At 37.2% G+C, this 20,437-nt stretch overlaps 1 protein-coding gene across 1 annotated transcript in view; it reads right to left on the bottom strand.

Annotated features, from left to right (window-relative positions):
• Positions 1 to 15,009: 15,009 nt before the first annotated feature.
• The window catches only part of RAD21 (RAD21 cohesin complex component), a 29,746-nt gene continuing 24,318 nt past the window's right edge, over positions 15,010 to 20,437 (bottom strand). The window contains exons 12-14 of the mRNA XM_047783379.1: positions 19,348 to 19,497; positions 17,589 to 17,672; positions 15,010 to 16,706 (exon numbers count right to left, since the gene is read on the bottom strand). Of these exons, the coding sequence (XP_047639335.1) occupies positions 16,515 to 16,706; positions 17,589 to 17,672; positions 19,348 to 19,497 (426 nt within the window). The 3' untranslated portion in view covers positions 15,010 to 16,514. The remainder of the gene's footprint in view (positions 16,707 to 17,588; positions 17,673 to 19,347; positions 19,498 to 20,437) is intronic.

Raw genomic sequence — 20,437 nt, 5'->3', positions numbered from 1 at the left:
CCTCCATATGCCGTGGGAGCGGCCCAAAGAGATAGCAAAAAGACAAAAAAAAAAAAAAAAGATGTACTAAAGCCTTTCATTTCTGTTGAAGATAGAGGGAAAGCGTTGCCAATTAAGTAACAACTGTTCATCCACTTCATTCGTTTTTCTTTTAATTTCCCGCCAACTTTACTGAGATGATATTGACATATCTTACCTATTACAAAATGATTACCGTCACAGTATTAGCAAACACCTCCATCCTGTCACATAATTGCCATTTTGTTTTTTGTGATGAGAACATTTAATATCTACTCTCAGCCACTTTCAAGTATAATAGTAAAATATTATTACCTATAATCACCACAGTAGACATTAGATCCCCAGATTCATCCCGTAACTGAAAGTTTATACTCTGACCAACATCTCTCCTTTCCCTGCACTTCCAAGGCCCTGGTAACTGCCATCTACTCTCTTCTCACTAGGAGTTTAGCTTTTTTAGATTCCACATGTAACTGATATATATGGTATTTGTCTTTGTCTAACTTATTTCACTTAGTCTGATGCCCTCAAAGTCCATCCATGTGGTGGCAAACAGCAGGATTTCCTTCTCATGACTAATATTCCACTGAGTGTATGCAGGTTGTGTATGTATCACATTTTAGTCATCAGCTTGTTGGTTGGTGAACACTAAAGTTTCCGTGTCTTGATTACTGTGAGTAATGCTGCAATTTACATGGGAGCACAGATATCTCCTTCAGATCCTGTTTTTATTTCCTTTAGATATATACCCAGAAGTGGGATGGCTGGATCAAATGGTAATTCTCTTTTTAATGTGAGGAACCCCCAGACTATTTTTTATAGTGCTTTTATCAGTTTATTTTCCCACCTAGAGTACCCACACAAGAGCTCCCTTTTCCCCCATAGTCTAACCAACACTTATCTCTTATTCTTTGATGAGAGCCATCCTAGCAAGTGTGAAGTGATATGTTATTGTGGTTTTGATTTGCATTTCCCTCATGATTAAAGATGCTGAACACCTTTTTAATGCAACTTTGGCCATTTGTCTTTTTTGAAAAAAGTATCTATTCAGTTCTTCTGTCCATTTTTTAGATTTTTTTCTCTCGAGTTATATGAGTTCTTTGTATAATTTGGAAATTAACCTCTGTTCAAATAGATAATTAACAAACGTTTTCTCCCATTCTGTAGGTTGCCTTTTCTTTGATGGTTTCCTTTCCTGTGTGGAAGCTTTTTACCATCCTGTAGTCTCAATTATTTTTGTTTTTGATGCCTTTGTTTTTAGTGTCAAATCCAAAAATCATTGCCAAGACCAGCGTCAAGGAATTTAGTCCCTATGGTGTCTTCTAGGAGCTTTAGAGTTTGAGGTCTCCCATTCAAGTGTCTTTTGTTTTTGTTTTTTTTGTTTTGTTTTGTTTGTTTTCTTCTGGGTGCCGCATGTGTGGCATATGGAAGTTCCCAGGCTAGAGGTCCAATTGGAGCTATAGCTGCCAGCCTGTGCCACAGCAACAGCAATGCCAGATCCAAGCCGCGTCTGTGACCTACACCACAGCTCATGGCAATGCTGGATCCTTAACCCATTGGGTGAGGCCAGGGATAGAAACCTCATCCTCACGAATACTAGTCAGGTTTGTTACCACTGAGCCACAATGGGAACTCCTGCTTTTGTTTTTTTTAACGGCTGCACCCATGGCATATGGAAGTTCTGGACCAGGGATTGATTTTATGCCACATCTGCGGCAACAGTGAATCCAGCCCACTGTGCTGGGCCAAGCATTGAACCCGCACCTCTGCACTAATTCAAGCCACTGCAGTCAGATCCTTAACCCACTGCACCACAGCAGAAACTCCTCATTCAAGTCTTTAATCCATTTATTTTTGGATTTTTTTTTCACTTTTAAAGTTTTATTGAAGTATAGTTGATTTACAGTATTGTGATAATTTCTGCTGTACAGCAAAGTGAATCAGTTATACATATACACACATCCATTCTTTTTCAGATTCTTTTCCCACACGACCATCACCCATCACAGAATATTGGATAGAGTTCCCTGTGCTGTACAGCCAAATATTCCACATACCACAGTGCATATGCCATTCCCAAACACCCAGTCCATTCCTCCCCCACCCCACCACACCTGTCCCCTATGTAACCCTAAATTTGTTTTCAAAGTCTGTGAATCTGCTTCTGTTCTGCAAATAAATTCATTTGTATGATTTTTTAAAAATTCTACATGTCAGTGATATCATATGTTTGTCTTTCTATGTCTGACTTAGTATGATAATCTCAAGGTCCATCCATGTTGCTGCAAATAGCATTATTTCATTTTTTATGGCTGAATAATATTCCATTATATGTATGTACCACTTCTTTTTCTTTAATTTTAAAATTATACTTGATTTACAGTGTTGTATCAATTTCTGTACAGCGAAGTAACCCAGTTATATATATATATACATATATTTATACACATTCTTTTTCTCATATTATCTTCCACCAAGTTCCATCACAAGTGAGGGGATTAATTCCCTGTGCTATATAGCATGACCTCATTGTTTAGCCATTCTAAGTGTAATAGTTTGCATCTACTAACCCCAAGCTCCCATCCCACTCCTGCTACTTGAGCAACCACAAGTCTGTTCACCACATCTGTGAGTCTGTTTCTGTTTTGTAGATAGGTTCATTTGTGCCGTATTTTAGATTCCACATATAAGTAATGTTAAATGGTATTTGTCTTTCTCTTTCTTAGTATGAGAGTCCATTCATGTTGCTGCAAATGGCCTTATTTCAATTTTTTTATAGCTGAGTGGTATTCCTTTGCATATGTACCACATCTTCTTCATCTGTTGATGGACATTTAAGTTGCTTCCATGTCTTGGCTATTGTAAATAGTGCTGCAATGAACATTGAGGTGCATGTATCTTTTTGAATTATGCTTTCCTCTGGATAGATGCACAGGAGTGGGAATTCTGGATCATAGGTTAGTTCTATCTTTAGTTTCTTCTTTTTTTTCTTTTTTGCCACCCTATGGCGTATGGAGTTCCCAGGCCAGAGATCAGATTCGAGCTGCAGTTACAGCCTATGCCATGGCTGCTGCAACGGTGGATCCTTAACCCACTGTGCCAGGCTGGGGGTTGAATCTGTGTCTTGCATGCCAGAGACACTGCCAATCTTGTTGTGTCAGTGGGAACTCCTATTTTTAGTTTTTTGAGGAACCTCCATGCTGTTCTCCACAGTGGTTGTACCAATTTACATTAGGTTGTACCTATAGTGTAAGAGGGTTTCCTTTTCTCTTCACCCTCCCCAGCATTTATTGTTGTAGACATTTTGGTGATGGGCATTCTGGCTGGTATGAGATGGTACCTCATTGTACTTTTGATCTGCATTTCTCTAATAATTAGTGATGTTGAGCATCATTTCATGTGTTTTTTGGTCATCTGCATGTCTTTGGAGAAATGTCTATTTACGTCTTTTGCACATTTTTTTGATTAGGTTCATTTTTTTTTTTTTTTACATTGAGCTTCATGAGTTATCTTTGGAGTTAATTTTTGTGTATTGTTTAAGATAGGGGTCCATTTTTGTTCTTTGGCAGGTGGCTACCATTTTATTGAAAAGACTATCCTTTCCCCGTTGTATATTTTTGGCTCCTTTGTTGTAAATTAAATGACTATATATGAGTGGATTTATCTCTGAGGTCCCTACTCTGTATCAATGCCAATACTGTACTGTTTTAATTACTGTAAATCTGTAATACAGTTTGAAATTAGGAAATGTGATGTCTTCAGCTTTGCTGTAAGATTTCTTTGGCTATTCAGGGTCTTTTGTCATTCCATATAAGATTTATGATTGTTTTATTTCTGTTGTAATTTTGATAAGGATGACAACTGAATCTGTAGATTTAGTCCTAGGTATTTTATTCTGTTTTGATGCAACTATAAATCAGGTTGTTAATTTCTCATTACAGTAGTTCATCATCAGTTTGTTGAAACACAACTGAATTTTGCACACTGATTTTATATCCTTCAACTTTACTAAATTTGTTTATTCTAATAATTTTTTGTGGAGGGAGAGTCTTAGAGTTTTCCATATGTAATATGATCTCTAAGTAGATAAACATTACATATCTTATTTTCTGATTTGGATGCCTTTTCTTTTTCCTGCCTAACTGTCCTGGCTAGGACTTCCAGTACTGTTTTTAGTAAAAATGGAAAGAGTAGGTATCTTTGTCTTGTTCCTGATCTTGGAGAAAAACCTTTCAGCCTTTCACCATTGAGTATGATGTTAGCTGTGGTCCTGTCCTATATGGCCTTTATTATATTGAGGTACATTCCCTCTATACCCATTTTATTGAGACTTTTTACAATGGAAGATGTTGAATTTTGTCAGATGCTTTCTCTCCATCTATTGAGAGGATCATATGATTTTTATCCTTTTGTTAATGAAGTATATCACATAAATTTATTTGCAGATGTTGATCCATCCTTACATTCCTGGAATAAATCTCACTTGTTCATGGTGTGTGTTATGCTGTTATAATTGGTTTGCTGATATTTTGTTGAGGATTTTCGCATTTATGCTCTTCAGGGTCATTGGCCTATAGTTGTCTTCTAGTGTCCTTGTCTGTTTTTTTGGTATTAGGGTCATACTGGCCTGGTAAAATTAGTTTGTAAGTGTTCCCTCCCCTTGTATTTTTTGGAAGGAAGGTTAAAAAAGGTTAGTATGTATTCTTCTTCAAATGTTTGGTACAGGAGTTCCCATCATGGCTCAGTGTAAACAAGTCTGACTAGTATCCATGAGGACACAGGTTTGATTTCTGGCCTTGCTCAGTGGGTTGAGGATCTGGTGTTGCCATGAGCTGTGGTGTAGGTTGAAAATGCAGCTTGGATCCTGTGTTGCTGTGACAATGGCGTAGGCCAGCAGCTGTAGCTCCAATTCAACCCTAGCCTGGAAACCTCCATATACCTCAACTGTGGCCCTAAAAATACAAAACAAAACATTTGGTAGAATTCACCAGTGAATCCACCTGGTCCTGGACTCTTGTTGCTGTTGGATGGTTTTTGATTACTGATTTACTCTCATTACTACTGGTGTTATGTTCAGATTTTTTGTTTATTCACAATTCAGCCTTGGTAGGTTGTAGGAATTCAGCCATTTATTCTAAGTTGGCATGTAATTATTCATAGTAGTTTCTTATGATACTTTGTATCTTTCTTTTGTTATCTTTCTTTTCACAGCCACTCCTGGGCATATGGAAGTTCCCAGGCCAAGGGCTGAATCAGAGATGTAGCTGTGGACTATGCCATAGCTTGCACCAATGCTGGATCCTTAACCCACTGTCCCTGCATCCTCACAGGGACAACTTTGGGTCCTTAACCCCACTGAGCCAGGATAGGAGTTCCTTTCTTTTCTGATGTTATTTGCGTCCTCTTTCCTTCTTAGTCTACCTAAAAGTTTGTCTTTTTTATTTATCTTAAAAGAAAAAAGCTTCATTTCACTGATTCTTTTTTCTAATGTCTTTTTAATCTCCATCTCATTGATTTCCACTTGAATATGTTATTTCCTTCCTTCTACTAACCTTGGACTTGGTCTTTTTTTTTTTTCATTTTTAAAATAATTCCTTTATGTTGTTTGAGATCATTCTTTCTCCTTAATGTGGGTGTTTACAGCTGTAAACTTCCCTGCTCTAACTGCTTCATCCCATAAGTTTTGGTATGTCATGTTTCCATTTTCATTTGCCTCAAACTATTTTTGATTTCTCTTTCAATTTCTTTGACCCATTGGTTTCTCAGGAGCATGTTGTTCTATCTCTATGTATTTGTGAATATTCTAGTTTTCTTCTTGCGATGGATTTCTAGTTTCATACCATTGTGGTCAGAAAAAAAATGCTTGATATGATTTCAACCTTCTTAAATTTACTTCTTAAATTTACTGACTTGTTTAATGGCCTAACATCTATCTTTGAAGAATGTTCCATGTGTGCTTGAGAAAAATGTGTATTCTGCCACTTCTGAATGGAATTTTCTGTAAATGTCAAAAGCCATCTGGTCTAATGTATAGTTTAAGTCCAATGTTTCCTTTTTTCAATTTGGGTCTAGACGATCTATCCAATATGGAATGTGAGGTAATAAAGCTCACTACTATTATTGTATTGTCTCTTTCTCCCTTCAGAGATGTTCATGTTGACTATAAAGCAATGTTTATATGTGGGTGCTCCGATGTTTGGTGTACACACACACACACACACATATGACTACTATCTTTTTAATGAGTTCAGCCAGCCCCTTTATCCCTGTATATTGACCTTCTTCTCTTATTACTGTTTTTGGCATAAAGTCTATTGTGTTTGATACAAGTATAATTATCTCTACATACTTTGTGTTTCCAGTTGCAAGGAATATCTTTTTCCATCCCTTCACTCTGAGCCTACATGTGTCCTTAAACCTGAAGTGAGTCTCCTGGAGGCAGCATTAGGTTGGGCTTGATTTTAATCCAGCTATTCTGTGTCTGGTTTTTTTGTTTTTTGTCTTTTTAGGGCCATACCTATAGCATATGGACGTTCCTAGGCTAATTGGAGCTGCAGCTGCTGATCTACACCACAGCAGCAGCAGTGCAGTATCTGAGCCACATCAGTGACCTATAACACAGCTCATAGCAACACCGTATCCTTAACCCACTGAGCGGGGTGAGGGACTGAACCCATGTCCTTATCCAAACTACTTGGGTTCATTACCACTGATCCACAATGGGAACTCCCATTCTGTGTCTTTTTATTGGTGAATTCAACCCATACATAGTTATTATTGATACGTAAGGAATTAATTAATGCAATCTTAATAATTTTCTGTTTTATAATTCATTGTATATTTTTACTCTCTTTCTGGCTACTTCCGTAAACTAGTGATTTTCTGTAGTAGCATTTCCTGTTTCCCCTTTATCTTTTGTGCTTTTAATCTGGGTTTTTGCCTTGTGGTTACCATGATGCTTATATAAGACATCAATAGATAAAGTAATTTATTTTGAGCTGATAGCAACTTAACTCCAATTGGCTGCTAGAGCTTCACCCTTTTACTTTCCCCCCTTTTAAAATTTTTGATGGCATTTTTAACCTCGTTTTATATTATGTATTAACAAATTATAGTAGCTAAAATTATTTTTAATATTCTTTTCTTTTGACATTTATAACATGGTTAACTAGTTCACACACCATCCTATTACAGAATTAGTTTTCTAAGTTTGACTGAATATTTACTTTTGCCCATATGCTGTATATTTTTGTATGTTTTTTATGTTACTGATTAGCATTTATTTCATTTCAGCTTGAAGAACTCCTTTTACCATTTCTTGCAAAGCTGGTCTAGTGGTGATGACCTCCCTCAGCATTTTTTGTTTTGTTTTCTTTTGTTTTGTCTGGGAAAATCTTTATCTCTCCTTTGTATAGGATGGAATATTTTGGGCTGGCAACTTTTTTCTTTCAACACTTTGAATGTATCATTGCATTTCTCCTGACCTAGAGTTTCAACTGAGTAATCTGCTGGTAGGCTAATAGGGATTCCTTTGTAGGTTACCATCTCTTTTTTCTTGGCTACTTTTAGGATTATCTATTCATTTTTGATTTTTGATAGGTCCATTATTATGAAGTGTCTTGGATGAAGTTTTATTTGTACTGGGATAACAGAGTTATATTAGTTTGTCATCTTGCATATATACTTCTCTCTCCAGGTTTGGGAAGTTCTCAGCTGTTATTTCTTTGTTTTACATTGAAGTATAATTGACATATATCATTATGTTAGTTTCAGGGGTACAACATAATGATATTTGTATATATTGCAAAATGATCACCACAATAAATCTAGTCAGTATCCTTCACCATATGTAATTATAATTTTTTCTTATCATGAGAACTTTTAAGATATACTCTTAGCAACTTTCAACTATGCAATAGAGTCTTGTTTTTTGTTTTTTGTTTTTTTTTTCTTTTTTCTTTTCTCTTCTTTTTTTTTTTTTTTTTTTTTTTTCTATTTCTTGGGCCGCTCCCATGGCATATGGAGGTTCCCAGGCTAGGGGTCCAATTGGAGCTGTAGCCACCAGCCTACACCAGAGCTACAGCAACGCAGGATCCGAGCCGCGTCTGCAACCTACACCACAGCTCACGGCAACGCCAGATCGTTAACCCACTGAGCAAGGGCAGGGACCGAACCTGCAACCTCATGGTTCCTAGTTGGATTCGTTAACCACTGTGCCACGACGGGAACTCCGCAATAGAGTCTTATTAACTATAGTCTCATGCTGTATATTACATGCCTATGACATTTTATCACTGGAATTTTGTAGATTTTGACCTCCTTCACCCATTTCACCAACCCCCACCTCTGGCAGCCACTAATCTGTTTCCTGTATCTGTGAATTTGGGAGTTTTTGTTGTTCAGATTCCACATATAAATGAGATCACATGCTATTTGATTTTCTCTGATGTATTTCATTTAGCATAATGTCAAGTTCCATTCATATTTTTGCAAATGGTAAGATTTCATGTCATTTCTTTTTTAAAGGCTGAATTATATCCCTGTGTGTGTGTATAAAATATACATAAACACACCACATTTTCTTTATCCATTCATCCATCAATAGACACAGGTTGTTTCTATATGCTGGCTCTTGTAAATAATACTGCAATAAATTTGAGGGTGTGTGTCTCTTCTTGAGTTAGTGTTTTTGATTTCTTCATATGAATACCCAGAAGCAGATTTTGGGGATCATATGGAAATTCAATTTTTAATTTTCTAAGGCACCTCCATCCTGTTTCCATGGTGGATACATGAATTGACATTCTCACTAACAGTGTACAAAGTATTTCTTTTTCTCCACATCTTTTCCATCACTTGTTATTTCTTGTCTTTTTGATAACAGCCATTCTGACATGTGTGAGGTCATTTCTCTCATTGTGGGTTTGATTTGCATTTCCCTTATTATCAGTGATGATGAGCATCTTTTCATGTATCTATTGGCCATCTGTATGTATTTCTCTCTTGGAAAAATGACTATTCAGACCCTCTGTCCATTTTTAAATTAGATTTTTGGTTTTGCTATTGAGTTGTATGAGTTCTTCATATACTTTCTAGATAATTATCAGATATATGATTTGCAAATACATTTTTTTACCATTCTTTTTGTTTTCATTTTGTTGATGGTTTCATTTGCTGTGCAGAAGCTTTTTAGTTTGATGTAGTTTTGCTTGTTAGTATTGCTTGTTGCCTTTGCATTTAGTCAGATCCAATAAATCATTGCCAAGACTGATGTCAAGGAGCTTATCACCTATGTTTTCTTCTAGGAGTTTTATGTTTTCAGGTCTTGCATTCAAGTCTTTAATCCATTTTGAATTAATTTTTGGGTATAGTGTATGATCGTATTCCAGCTTCATTCTTTTCTATGTGGCTGCCTAGTTTTCCCAATGCCATTTTTGAAGATACTACCTCTTCCGAATTGTATTTTCTTGGCTCTTTGTCATAAGTTAATTGGCCATATATGCATGGGTTTATTTGGGGACTCTGTCTTGTTCCATTGATTTAAGTATCTGTTTTTATGACGATACCATACTGCTTTACTATAGCTTTGTAACATAGTTTGAAATCACAGACTGTGACGCCTCCAGCTTATTTTTTTTTAATCAAGATTGTTTTGGCTATTAGGAGTTTTTGTACTTGCATGAAAAGTTTAGAATGGTTTGCTCTATTTATGTTAAAAAATGGAGTTTTGATAGGAATTGCACTGAATCTGGGGATTGCTTTGGGTAGTATAGACTTTTAACAGTATTTCTTGCAATCCATGAGCATGAAATATTTTTCCACTTAGGTATGCAAGTAGGGTATTAAGGTTCCCTTTGCTGTTTATTTCTCCTCCTGTCTGTTAACACTTGCCTTATATATTTAGGTACTCCTGTCTTGGGTACATATTTACAAAGTTTTGTCATCTTGTTGGATTGAGCTCTATCGTATGTAATGTCCTCCTTTGTCTCTTAATGCTTCAGTTTTCTTTTAGGTTCCATTTGCATAGAATATCTTTTTCCATTCTTTCATTTTCCTGTTGATATATATATATTTTTTTGTCTCTTGTCTCTCTTTTGTTGTTGTTGTTGTTGCTATTTCTTGGGCCGCTCCTGTGGCATATGGAGGTTCCCAGGCTAGGGGCCGAATTGGAGCTCCCACCGGCCTACACCAGAGCCACAGCAACGCGGGATCCGAGCCGCGTCTGCGACCTACACCACAGCTCACGGCAACGCCGGATTGTTAACCCACTGAGCAAGGGCAGGGACCGAACCCGCAACCTCATGGTTCCTAGTCGGATTCGTTAACCACTGCGCCATGACGGGAACTCCCCATTCTTTCATTTTTAGTCTGTGGGTGTCCTTATATCTGAAATGAGTCACACGTAGTATAGGGATAGATTTTTTTTTTCCACTAAGGCACTCTTCTTACTAGATAATTTAGTCCACTTGTATTTAAAGAAATTATTGATATGTATGTATTGCCATTTGTTAATGTTTTCTAGTTTATAATTTTTCTGTTCTTCTTGCTCATTTCCTTTGTGGTTTGATGGCTTTCTTTATTCTTTAGTAGTATGCTTCAATTTCTTTATCGTTTGTGTATGTATCATAGATTTTCGCTCTGTGGTTATCATGATCCTTACATATAACAACTTACATCTACCACAGTCTAATTTGCTAACAACCTAATTTTGCATGCATTCTAAAGCTCTGCATTTTTATTCTCTGCTCCACCTCCACTTTTTATATTTTTGATGTGACATTTTAAATATTTTATTTTTTGTGTCCCTTAACTAATTATTGTATTTATAGTTGTTTTTATTAAGTTTGTCTTTTAAACTTGGTTACTAGGTTTGGAAAGTTTTCAGCCATTATTTCTTCAAATACATTTTCTGGCACTTTTTCTTTCTCTTCTCCTTCTAAGACCACTATAATACAAATAAATATTGGTCTGCTTGATTTGTCCCATCAGTCCCTTAAGCTATCTTCATTTTTTTTTCATGCTGCTCTGATTGACTGAATTCTTTTGCTCTTGAACCCGTTTAGTGCATTTTTTCCCAGTTCAGTTATTGAATTCTTCAGCCACATGACTCTGTCTGGTACTTCCTTATATTTTTGTTGAAGTTTTCACTGTTCATCCATTCTTCTCAAGAGGTCAATGAGCACCTTTATGACCATTACTTTAAACTCTTAATCAGGTTAAATAACTTATTTTCATTTAGTTAAGAATATTTTTATGAGATTTTATCTCGTCCTTTTACTTGGAACATAGTCTTCTTTTTCTTCATTTTTTCCTTGACTTTGTGTTATCTTCTATGCATTAGGTAAAAGTGCCACCTCTCTTGGTCTTAAAGGTGTAGGATATGAACGTTATCATTAAACTGTCTAGCTCTTGGTTGTTTTTCAAATTTTTGTGATTATCTAAGAGAAATATTTTCTAGAGCCTCCCAGTAGTAAAGAGTGTGCCAAGATCTGTAAGTGTCCCAATGGGGAGAATCTCTGTGAATATCTCAATTTAGGCTGACTGGAAGCCAGAATCTCAGGCAGCAACTTTTAAAGTATTCAAATATATACAGTCATGTGGGATCAGATTAGGGAAGATTTCAGCTTTTTTTTTTTTTTTTTTGATAATCTTTCTTCCTCTTATCTCACGTTTCTTTCTGGGGGAGACTCCCTATAATATGTATATCGGTCATTTTAATAATGTCCCATAAACCACATTATCTTTACACTTTATTTTTTTCCCTCTTTGGTTGGATGAATTCCATCCACTGCCCTGGCTTTGAGTTTTCTGATCCTTTCTTCCATTTGACCTAGCCTGCTGTTGAACCCCTCTACTGAATTTTTCAGTACAGTTACTGTATTCTTCTATTCTGAAACTTGTATCTGGCACTTCAGAATATTTTTTTCTTTATGGAAATTTTCACTTTTTTCATGCATTGCTTTCCCTGACCTTGGTGAATATATATATATTATTTTGAATAGCTATTGGTTAGTCACTTATATCTGTTTCATTAAAATGTTTATTTTTCTTGTTCTTTTGCTTATAACATATTTCTCTGTTTCTTCACTTTGATTCTCTGTATTGGTTTCAATGCATTAGCTATGAACATCATCAATGAGCCTGGCTCATGCTCTCTCAAGCCTTTGTGATTTTCCAAATTGCTTTCTTTGTTCTTATTGGCTGTCAGTAGTTGAGGGTGTGGCCAGATCTGTCAGTGTCCCAAAGGGTAGGACTGCAGTCAGCACATAGAAATAGATACAGACTGGTTGGAAGCTGGAACTTGGAGCAGCAGCTGGTAAAGTTTGTATTTAGCCTCCTTCTAAGTGGGCATTTTTGCCTACTCCCTCTGATTTGGGCCTAAATCTCTTGTAGGGTGGGGCAGGGAGTGTTGATGTGCACACACACCTGAGCTTGTTAAGAATTCCTTTGTTGTTTGCTGCAGTCCTGTGGGACTTGTGAATGCAAACTCTGTTGGCTGTCAGGTGAGCCAGGGGTGGGTGGTGATGGTGGTGATCTTTCTCTCAGGCAGCAGCCATACAAGCCAGGGTGACTACATAGCTTAAAGTTCCTTTCAGGTGTGTATTATTAACTTGAAGCAAGGTAGGAGAGAGCAGAGGAGGTTTCTGTTGTTTTCCCTGGTTTCTGAAGCTTGCAGTCTATACCCTATAGGTGTGCTATATTAGAAGCCTGATCCTTAGGCATCAGCTTTCAAAGTAGGCAAACAGAACCCTTTTGGGGAAAGACTAGGAGATGGATGATTTTGTCTGCTCCCTTTGCACTGAACCTTGGGAGGAGAACTGTGGTGAGTGCTCACACTCATTAAGAATTCTTTTTTGCTCTAGTCTTGTGGGGCTCCTGGATGCAAGCCTCACAGGCTTTTAAAATTAGTCTTTGAAGACTCAGATGGTGCTGTAGTTGGTGGGTGTAGGGTGCAAGCCCTGCACTTCAGGGAAAAGGGGGAGTTGCCTGTGGATATATTATTGTGCTGGGTGAGGTCTATGGGAAGTGTGTTTCAGCCTTTCCTACCCATTTTGAGGTGGGTATTTTGTTTTGCCTGATGTGTGGGAGTCAATTTCTTCCAAAGGAAATTGTTCCATGTGTATGTAGCTGTGTATTTGGTATGTCCGTGGGAGGAGAGGAGTTAAAGAGTTTCATGTCAACAATTTTGCAGCAAAGATTGCTCACCTCCTAGGGCACTGAAGGCAGAAGGAAGGTAACATGCTGAAAGATAGGGAATGTTCAGAGGGAGACCATCTTCTAGGTTCCTTCTGGCCTACTCAGATTCCCTAGTGTTTACAAAGACTTTTAGTATCTTCATACTCTTACTCTGCATCCCACTTTGTCAAATTCATATCCTGAAAACCCTATTTTTAAATATAAATAAATACCTCAGGTATTTTTACAGTAGCTGCCACCTACTGAGTGCCCAGTTGTGGGTACTCTTTTAACTCTACGTAATTTTCTTAAGACCAATCACCCACATTTAGAGTTGAGTCAGTGGGGTCTCGAGGCAACCCTGGTGTATTTAACTGTAAATACCAGTTTACTTTTCACCTGACCTTTTTCTCAGACTCGGGCTGGTGGTGGCAGCAAGTCAGGTATTGCTCCAAACCAGATAGGCCTTCCGGGAGCACTGTTACTCAGATTGTTGTGGGAGGTTCATTACTTTATGAATTCCTTCCATCCATGCATCACACAATATTTTGTATTCAGTGGGCAATAAGAATCCAGAGGAACATTCTGCACAAAGTGATCTAAACAGCCAATATTTTTTAAAAGCTCCCTGGGTGACTGCAAAAGGCAGCAAAGTTGAGACCTCTGCTGTACACGACCTGGCCCAGATAGAGAATAAAGCTTCTGAACTTTAGGCTCCACAATCAAATTAATATTAAAAGCTAAGTTCCTACACACCCAGCCTATTGCTTTAATGCACCCTTTTGTTAGCTCTACGATTTTTTTGCTTTTCGGGTTTTTTTTTTTTTTTTTTGGTGGGGGGGAAGGGCATGCCCCACAGCATGCATAAGTTCTGAGGTCGGGGATTGAACCTGCATCACACCAGTGACAAATTCAGATCTTTAACCCATTAAGCCCCCAGGAAACTCCTGTTAGCTCTATGTCTGAGAAAGATAATCAGGGAACAGGATTCTTTTCTCACATCTCCACCTAGGCTTTTAAGTATCAAGTGGAATACTCAGGGTTCTGCTATACCTAAAACAAAACCATTTCACTTTAGTTCACCCTGCTGAGTTATCTTCCAATCCTAGCAAAAACATTTGTTGGATAATCATTTGTGGATTAACCCCAGGTTCTCTGGCATGTTGATTCTAGGCTCCTGTTACTTTCACATTAGATTGTAATTCTTTACTCGTCTGTTTTTACTATAGGTGGAGAGCCCCAAATAAAAGCATCTTTGGGTTTGAGGACTGGTGGCACTAAGTAAACACTGTTTTTCCTATTACAAACAGCATAATATTTACACTTAAGATACAGCAGGACAACATAAAGTCTTAAAGCTCTCAACTGGCAGCAGGGCAAGTCATACTTAAATGCAAAAGTGGGTACATTCTAAGTTACAGAATGCCCTGGCTAAATTCAGCTTCTCAGATGGGTGTAGTTAAGTCTCCAGGACATTGCTCATTGGCTGAGTTTGTCAGGGGCCCTAAGGACACACATCCACAGGCATGTCATAATTTATATATACTCAGCAGTTACAGGGCATTATCTTTGCCCAAAGATTCCTCAGCACCAGCCACTTACTGGTTTCATTTTAAAGTTTCAGATCACATGGCTCTTTTGTTAATGAAGACAAACTTCTGGTCTTTTATTTTTTACTATAAGACCTTTTGAAAATTTCCCTTCTATTTGTATGGACAATTATTCTAGATAAGGCAAACAAAAGATGAAGCATAATTGACTTCTTCCATCATTGTTTTCCTGGGCAAATTGACTTACCAGTACTCCAAAGTGTATAGCTTATAACACAACTTTTATTAGAAAAGTTATACATAACATAGCATCAACTATTTTCAAGAACAATATTAAACCCGATAAGCAACAAAAACCAGACTAACAAAATGTGTAACAAGTAACTAATGACCTTTCTATAATCAAACATTCAATTATCTACAATGTCTTTTTACAAAGGGAGAAAAATCCATGGTTTACAGGCACATCATATTGAAAATAAAGCGGCAATAGCAATTTTATACAATTACCATTCTCAAGAAACTGAATCATCAAAACAGTAATTACGACTTCACAAATTTAAAACATCTCACATAATTTTAAATTACTGGGTATACACTGAAGTCTGAGTGATTTTTTTTTTCCCCACAAAAGTGCCAACACTTAAGCTAGAACTTTCAGTGTGTAATTTTGCCCTAAAAAGTTAAGACATGTTTTGATAATCATAACAGTCACATAATTTCTGGTGCTATCTGGTCTGTTAATAATAAAGCCTTTATTTGGATATGTTTTTTACTTAAATTATAGGAAACCGGATACTGGATTTCTGTTGCAAAGCTATTAAAGTTCCAAACACAGGAGTGTGCAAGCATTGGAAAAAATATCAGTACTTAAAATTTATAATAAATATCAGAGAAGCCATTAGTTTTTACAGCACTGTCTGCTTAAAGGTTAAGTCAACCAGTTGTACGATTTCCCATCAGCCTGTCCTTTCAGCTGGCATAGCAATTTCTGTTTTCATGATCTTGAATATTCAAATATAGCCAAACATCTTTTTAAAACTTTGATTTATAGCTCCTGGAAAGTTATAAATGCCTCTTATATCCATTCTAATCTAAAAAGTCTATTTTTGCTCATTTTAGAGCCTCACTAAAAACAACAGATTTCAGGATAATAAGGTTCATTAAAAAGTTTCAAATGGAATGATTTATAAAAGAGGGCACTTTAAACCAAGTCCTATCTTGTTTGTAGTTGAAGGGGATTAGTTACTGTACAATTTCACACACCCCCTTGGTCACTGTGGAATTACACTTTTAAAACATATTTCAAGAAGACAATGTCTATCTTGGGCACCAACCCTAAAGCACAATGGTACTAATGCTAGGTGTTACTGATGGGAAAAGACAATTTCAAAGATTCATACCATAGTTCTTAACTGTCAGGCATTTTCCCCAAAAAGTTCCCCTTTCCAATGTAGAAACTGAGAACTAAGAATAATTACCCCTGACTTTCCACTGCTACTCAACATTATTACAAGTACACATCTGTTCCAGACTGTTGAAACAACCTTGGGGTCCTTGGGGGTGCTTGAACACAAACACCGTACACAGGCAGTTTCCCTTAAAGATGAAATTGGTACATTTAAAATACTGGGAAAAAAATGAAAAAGGCAGAGACTTTGTACAGACAAAAATCTAGATTTTCTTGAAGGGTTTTGTGTGCCCTACACATGGGGGCAATTTGTACATACTAGTGAAATGAACACTAGCTATAATGCTTCTAGCTGCTCATATAATGTGGAACCTTGGTCCAGGTGTTGCAACGATGTCACTGTATGGTTCTTCCTGGGTCAGCTCAATTGCTTGCTGCTTCTTAAGAACCAAGAAGCTGTAGAACTTTGCTGCAGCTTGCTTTCTGTTCGTGTTTCGACACAACTCAAGCAAACTGATAGATTCAGCTCCAGTTTTAGCGAGAGCTCGCTGGAATAAAACAGAAAGGAAGAATTAAATGAATGTAATCTGTACAGTAAATGCAGTAGTAATTTTAAAAGGATACTAAATTTGGATACTGTATATTCTCTTGGGGACCAGAAGTAGATTTATTTCTCATATTTATCAAAAAGGCAGAGGGAGGAGTTCCTGTTGTGGCGCAGTGGAAACGCATCTGACTAGGAACCATGAGGTTTACAGGTTTGATCCTTGGCCTCGCTCAGTGGGTTAAGGATCTGGTGTTGCTGTGTCTGTGGTGTAGGCTGGCAGCTACTGCTCTGATTGGACCCCTAGCCTGGGAATCTCCATATGCTGTGAGAGTGGCCCTAAAAAGCGAGGAGAAAAAAAAAAAAAAGCAAAAGGACAAAGTATATTAGGTCATTCTATCAAATGTTTACATGATTCATTTCTCTGGACATCTATTTGACAAAACAGTAAAATCTATCACTTACAGTTCTGAAAACTCTTAACTACCCTTTGAATACAGTTTAGGAAACCTTAAGTACCTTGCCTGGTATTTTCATAGACACTCAAGGTATCTTCTCTGTATCTGGTACATTAAGGCCCAAGGATAAGTGACATCTCACAATGTACAATGTTTTGACAAACTTTGATTCAACACATTAAATACGCTCAACCGAAACTAAGAAAATATAGACACACAAAGGAGTTCTGCTTTGCAGGGCAACCATAATCAAGTGTTCACCTGGATGCTTTCTATGCTTTTTCTTGGCCTAGTATCTCTTTAAAATAGTTTAAGATGCAGTTTTGGAAAAGGTTTCACACAAGGTAGTATAGCATGTAACTTTTTTTGAGGGAACAATGCCAGAAGCCTTTGATAAAATCTTTTTCTCAAAAATTTCACTGGCATACCTGAAGACCATGAAGCATCTGCTGAGTCCTTTTGTTCCACCTTCTTTCTTCTTGATCCTGATCACCCCCTGAAGCATCTTCATCCTAAATGAAAATAATGCCCAGAAAAAAACAAAACAAACTGACAAAACAGCTATAAAATGAAGCATTTCTCTATCTCCTGAAAGCTCTAAATTGTGTATTTTGACTAATGCAAACATTTAGCTGAATATATAATTGTGTAATGGTCTATAAGGATGTGGTCTACACAGTATGGTCCATGGACTATTGATGGTTGGTGAGCTCTGGGTTACCGGCCTCTGCTAAGATAAGAAACTTAATCAGGGATACAAACCAACCCTACACAATGTCACTAAGAACACTGTTTATTTCAACTGAATTTATATGTATGTATTTTTGGTACATGTTTTTCTAGATGATTCTATAGTCTGGCAAACTCCTAATCTCAGTGTGGACCAGTACCAAAGAACTTGCAGACTAGCAAAAATAAGTAATATGTTCTATAGGATTTTAAAAGAAATGGGCTATAATTTAAAATATATATATTTAACTGGAGTGGCCTAATTCCTACACCTGCCACCTACAAGATCGTCTCAAGTTGGCATGGAGCAAGAGCTAAGATGCAAAGGCTGGAATTCCTGTCATGGCGCAGCGGAAACGAATCCGACTAGGAACCATGAGGTTGCAGGTTCAATCCATGGCCTCGCTCAGTGGGTTGAGGATTCGGCGTTGCCAGTGGGATGTGGTGTAGGTTACAGATGCAGCTTGGATCTGGCATTGCTGTGGTCTGGCATAGGCTGGCAGCTACAGCTCCAATTGGACCCCTAGCCTGGAAACCTCCACATGATGCAGGTGCGGCCCTAAAAGGACAAAAAGAAAAGAAAGAAGCAAAGGCTATGCTAGAACCATGCACCATATCCCAAGAGCCAGGAGTTAATAGCTTGACCTATATAGTGTTCCATTAGTATTTAAAATTGTAACTTTCTCACTCTGAGATACTCTAGTACACAGGCTGGAAGAGCTCTGGGGCTAAATTCTGACTCTAAAACAGTATAGGGCTCATATTAAGCACTAAATAGTTAATCTATGCCAGCATAAATTACAAAAATACAAACAGATGGTAATGAAAATTAATCTTGGAAAAAAACCCTTTATTTAAATCTTTAAAGAATATATTCTAGGTCTTATACAACAACCTTAAAGATCCAGAGGGGGTAAAAAAGAGACCTTGAACAGCCAAAGCATACCTCAGGAAAAGGAAATCCATTCCTCTAAATACCCCTATTTTTTAAGAAACAAAAAAAATCACTCAATCTCTTTTAGCCAAGTCACATCCCACTCCAGTCTGATGAAAAAACAAAAGCTCACACAAACAGGCCAGAGATAGAGAGGTTATACCAGAGGCAGATGCTAATAGCAAGAATAAACCACTGACCACAAGATAACAAAGCAGAATACAAACAATTTAAGCCAAGAAAATCAGTGAAAGGGCAGCCCTATGTCCTTCAAAAACCCAGAAGGGATCCAATGAGTTACCGCACAGCATAAAATTTCATGTTCTTAATAATGATCTAGATCATGAAAAATTTGGCTAAGTTTTGATTATGTTCAAACAATTTTCATCACCCTGATGCTCAACCACAATTAACTTAGCTCCAATACTAAAAGTAATAAAAGAGCTGGTTGAAGATTATTGATATATCTGGAACAAGAATTCATTCATCAGATTCATCAGATCTTTACTGCAATATTTCCTTACCTCCTCCTCTTCGTCGTCTTCTTTCTCCTTCTCTTTCTCTTTCTCCTTCTCTGGTAGGAGTTCTAACTCTGGGATTAACTGACAGATATTTGGCGGTTCTTCTGGGGGCAGCTCTACAGGAGGTATTTCCATATGCTCTACCTGCTGCGGCTTAAAGAAATAAAAATAAGGCAATTTAAGATGTATATTTTAAGGGTAGCTTCTTTTAAATATGCAAATATGTAGCTGAAGTTTTCAAAATGAAAAGAAACAATGGGGTCACACACTGTTGTAATAAAAAACTGACTACCATACATTTTACCATACATATCTTGCTGTTTTTCTTTTTTACTGTAAACTTATAAAACATTAATTTACAAAAGAAATTAATCCATTATCTTGATATTCTAGAACAAAAGTGTTTCGCTCTTATACTTCCAAATACTTAAAGTGTATGTGAGGAATTTGCAAATAACAAGGAAAACTTTTAAGTAGAAAACAAGAGCGCCCCCAATACCCAGCACTTTAGGAATAAACAGAACCCACTGACTCTAGAACAATGCAAAATGACCCTACCATTAATTAGGTGGGTACTGTCAACTGTTGGGGCATACGACTGCCTTGAAGCTATTGCTACTCAGCTTGAACTCTAAGAGACAGCCTTAGTGCTCTTTGGCAGCAAATAATAGGAATGAAGAGACTATTCTTCTGAGTCCATTTTCTTGAATTTCCTTCTTCTCTGGCTTAATACAAGAGATGAGAAAATTGAAAACTGACAAGGAAACAATCACCTGCAGAGCTGTGCTAGACAACCTGCCACCATTCCCAAGCTCACACTAAAAAATGCTTTTTGACAACTCCTTACCACCAGAGGGCACAGAGATTTTTTAAAACTGACAAGTATTCTTTTGCCAAGTCTTGATGGAGGCTGTATCAAGAGCCTAAAGTACCAAAAAGCCTCCCTTTGTCCAGCTTATTCTATAGATTTAAGGTTGGGAAGTCTTAAATGAGACCATCTTACTTCTAACAGCAGTAGTAGCAAGATGTTGCTTTACTTTTATTCAGCAATTGGACAAATAAATATATTCTCCTGTTTTCAGATTCTTTCCCC

Source organism: Phacochoerus africanus, chromosome 6 (genome assembly GCF_016906955.1).
Source record: "Phacochoerus africanus isolate WHEZ1 chromosome 6, ROS_Pafr_v1, whole genome shotgun sequence".
Lineage (NCBI taxonomy): Eukaryota > Metazoa > Chordata > Mammalia > Artiodactyla > Suidae > Phacochoerus > Phacochoerus africanus.
The sequence above is the reverse complement of the archived record's forward strand: the minus strand, read 5'-3'. Positions and strand labels throughout refer to the sequence as shown.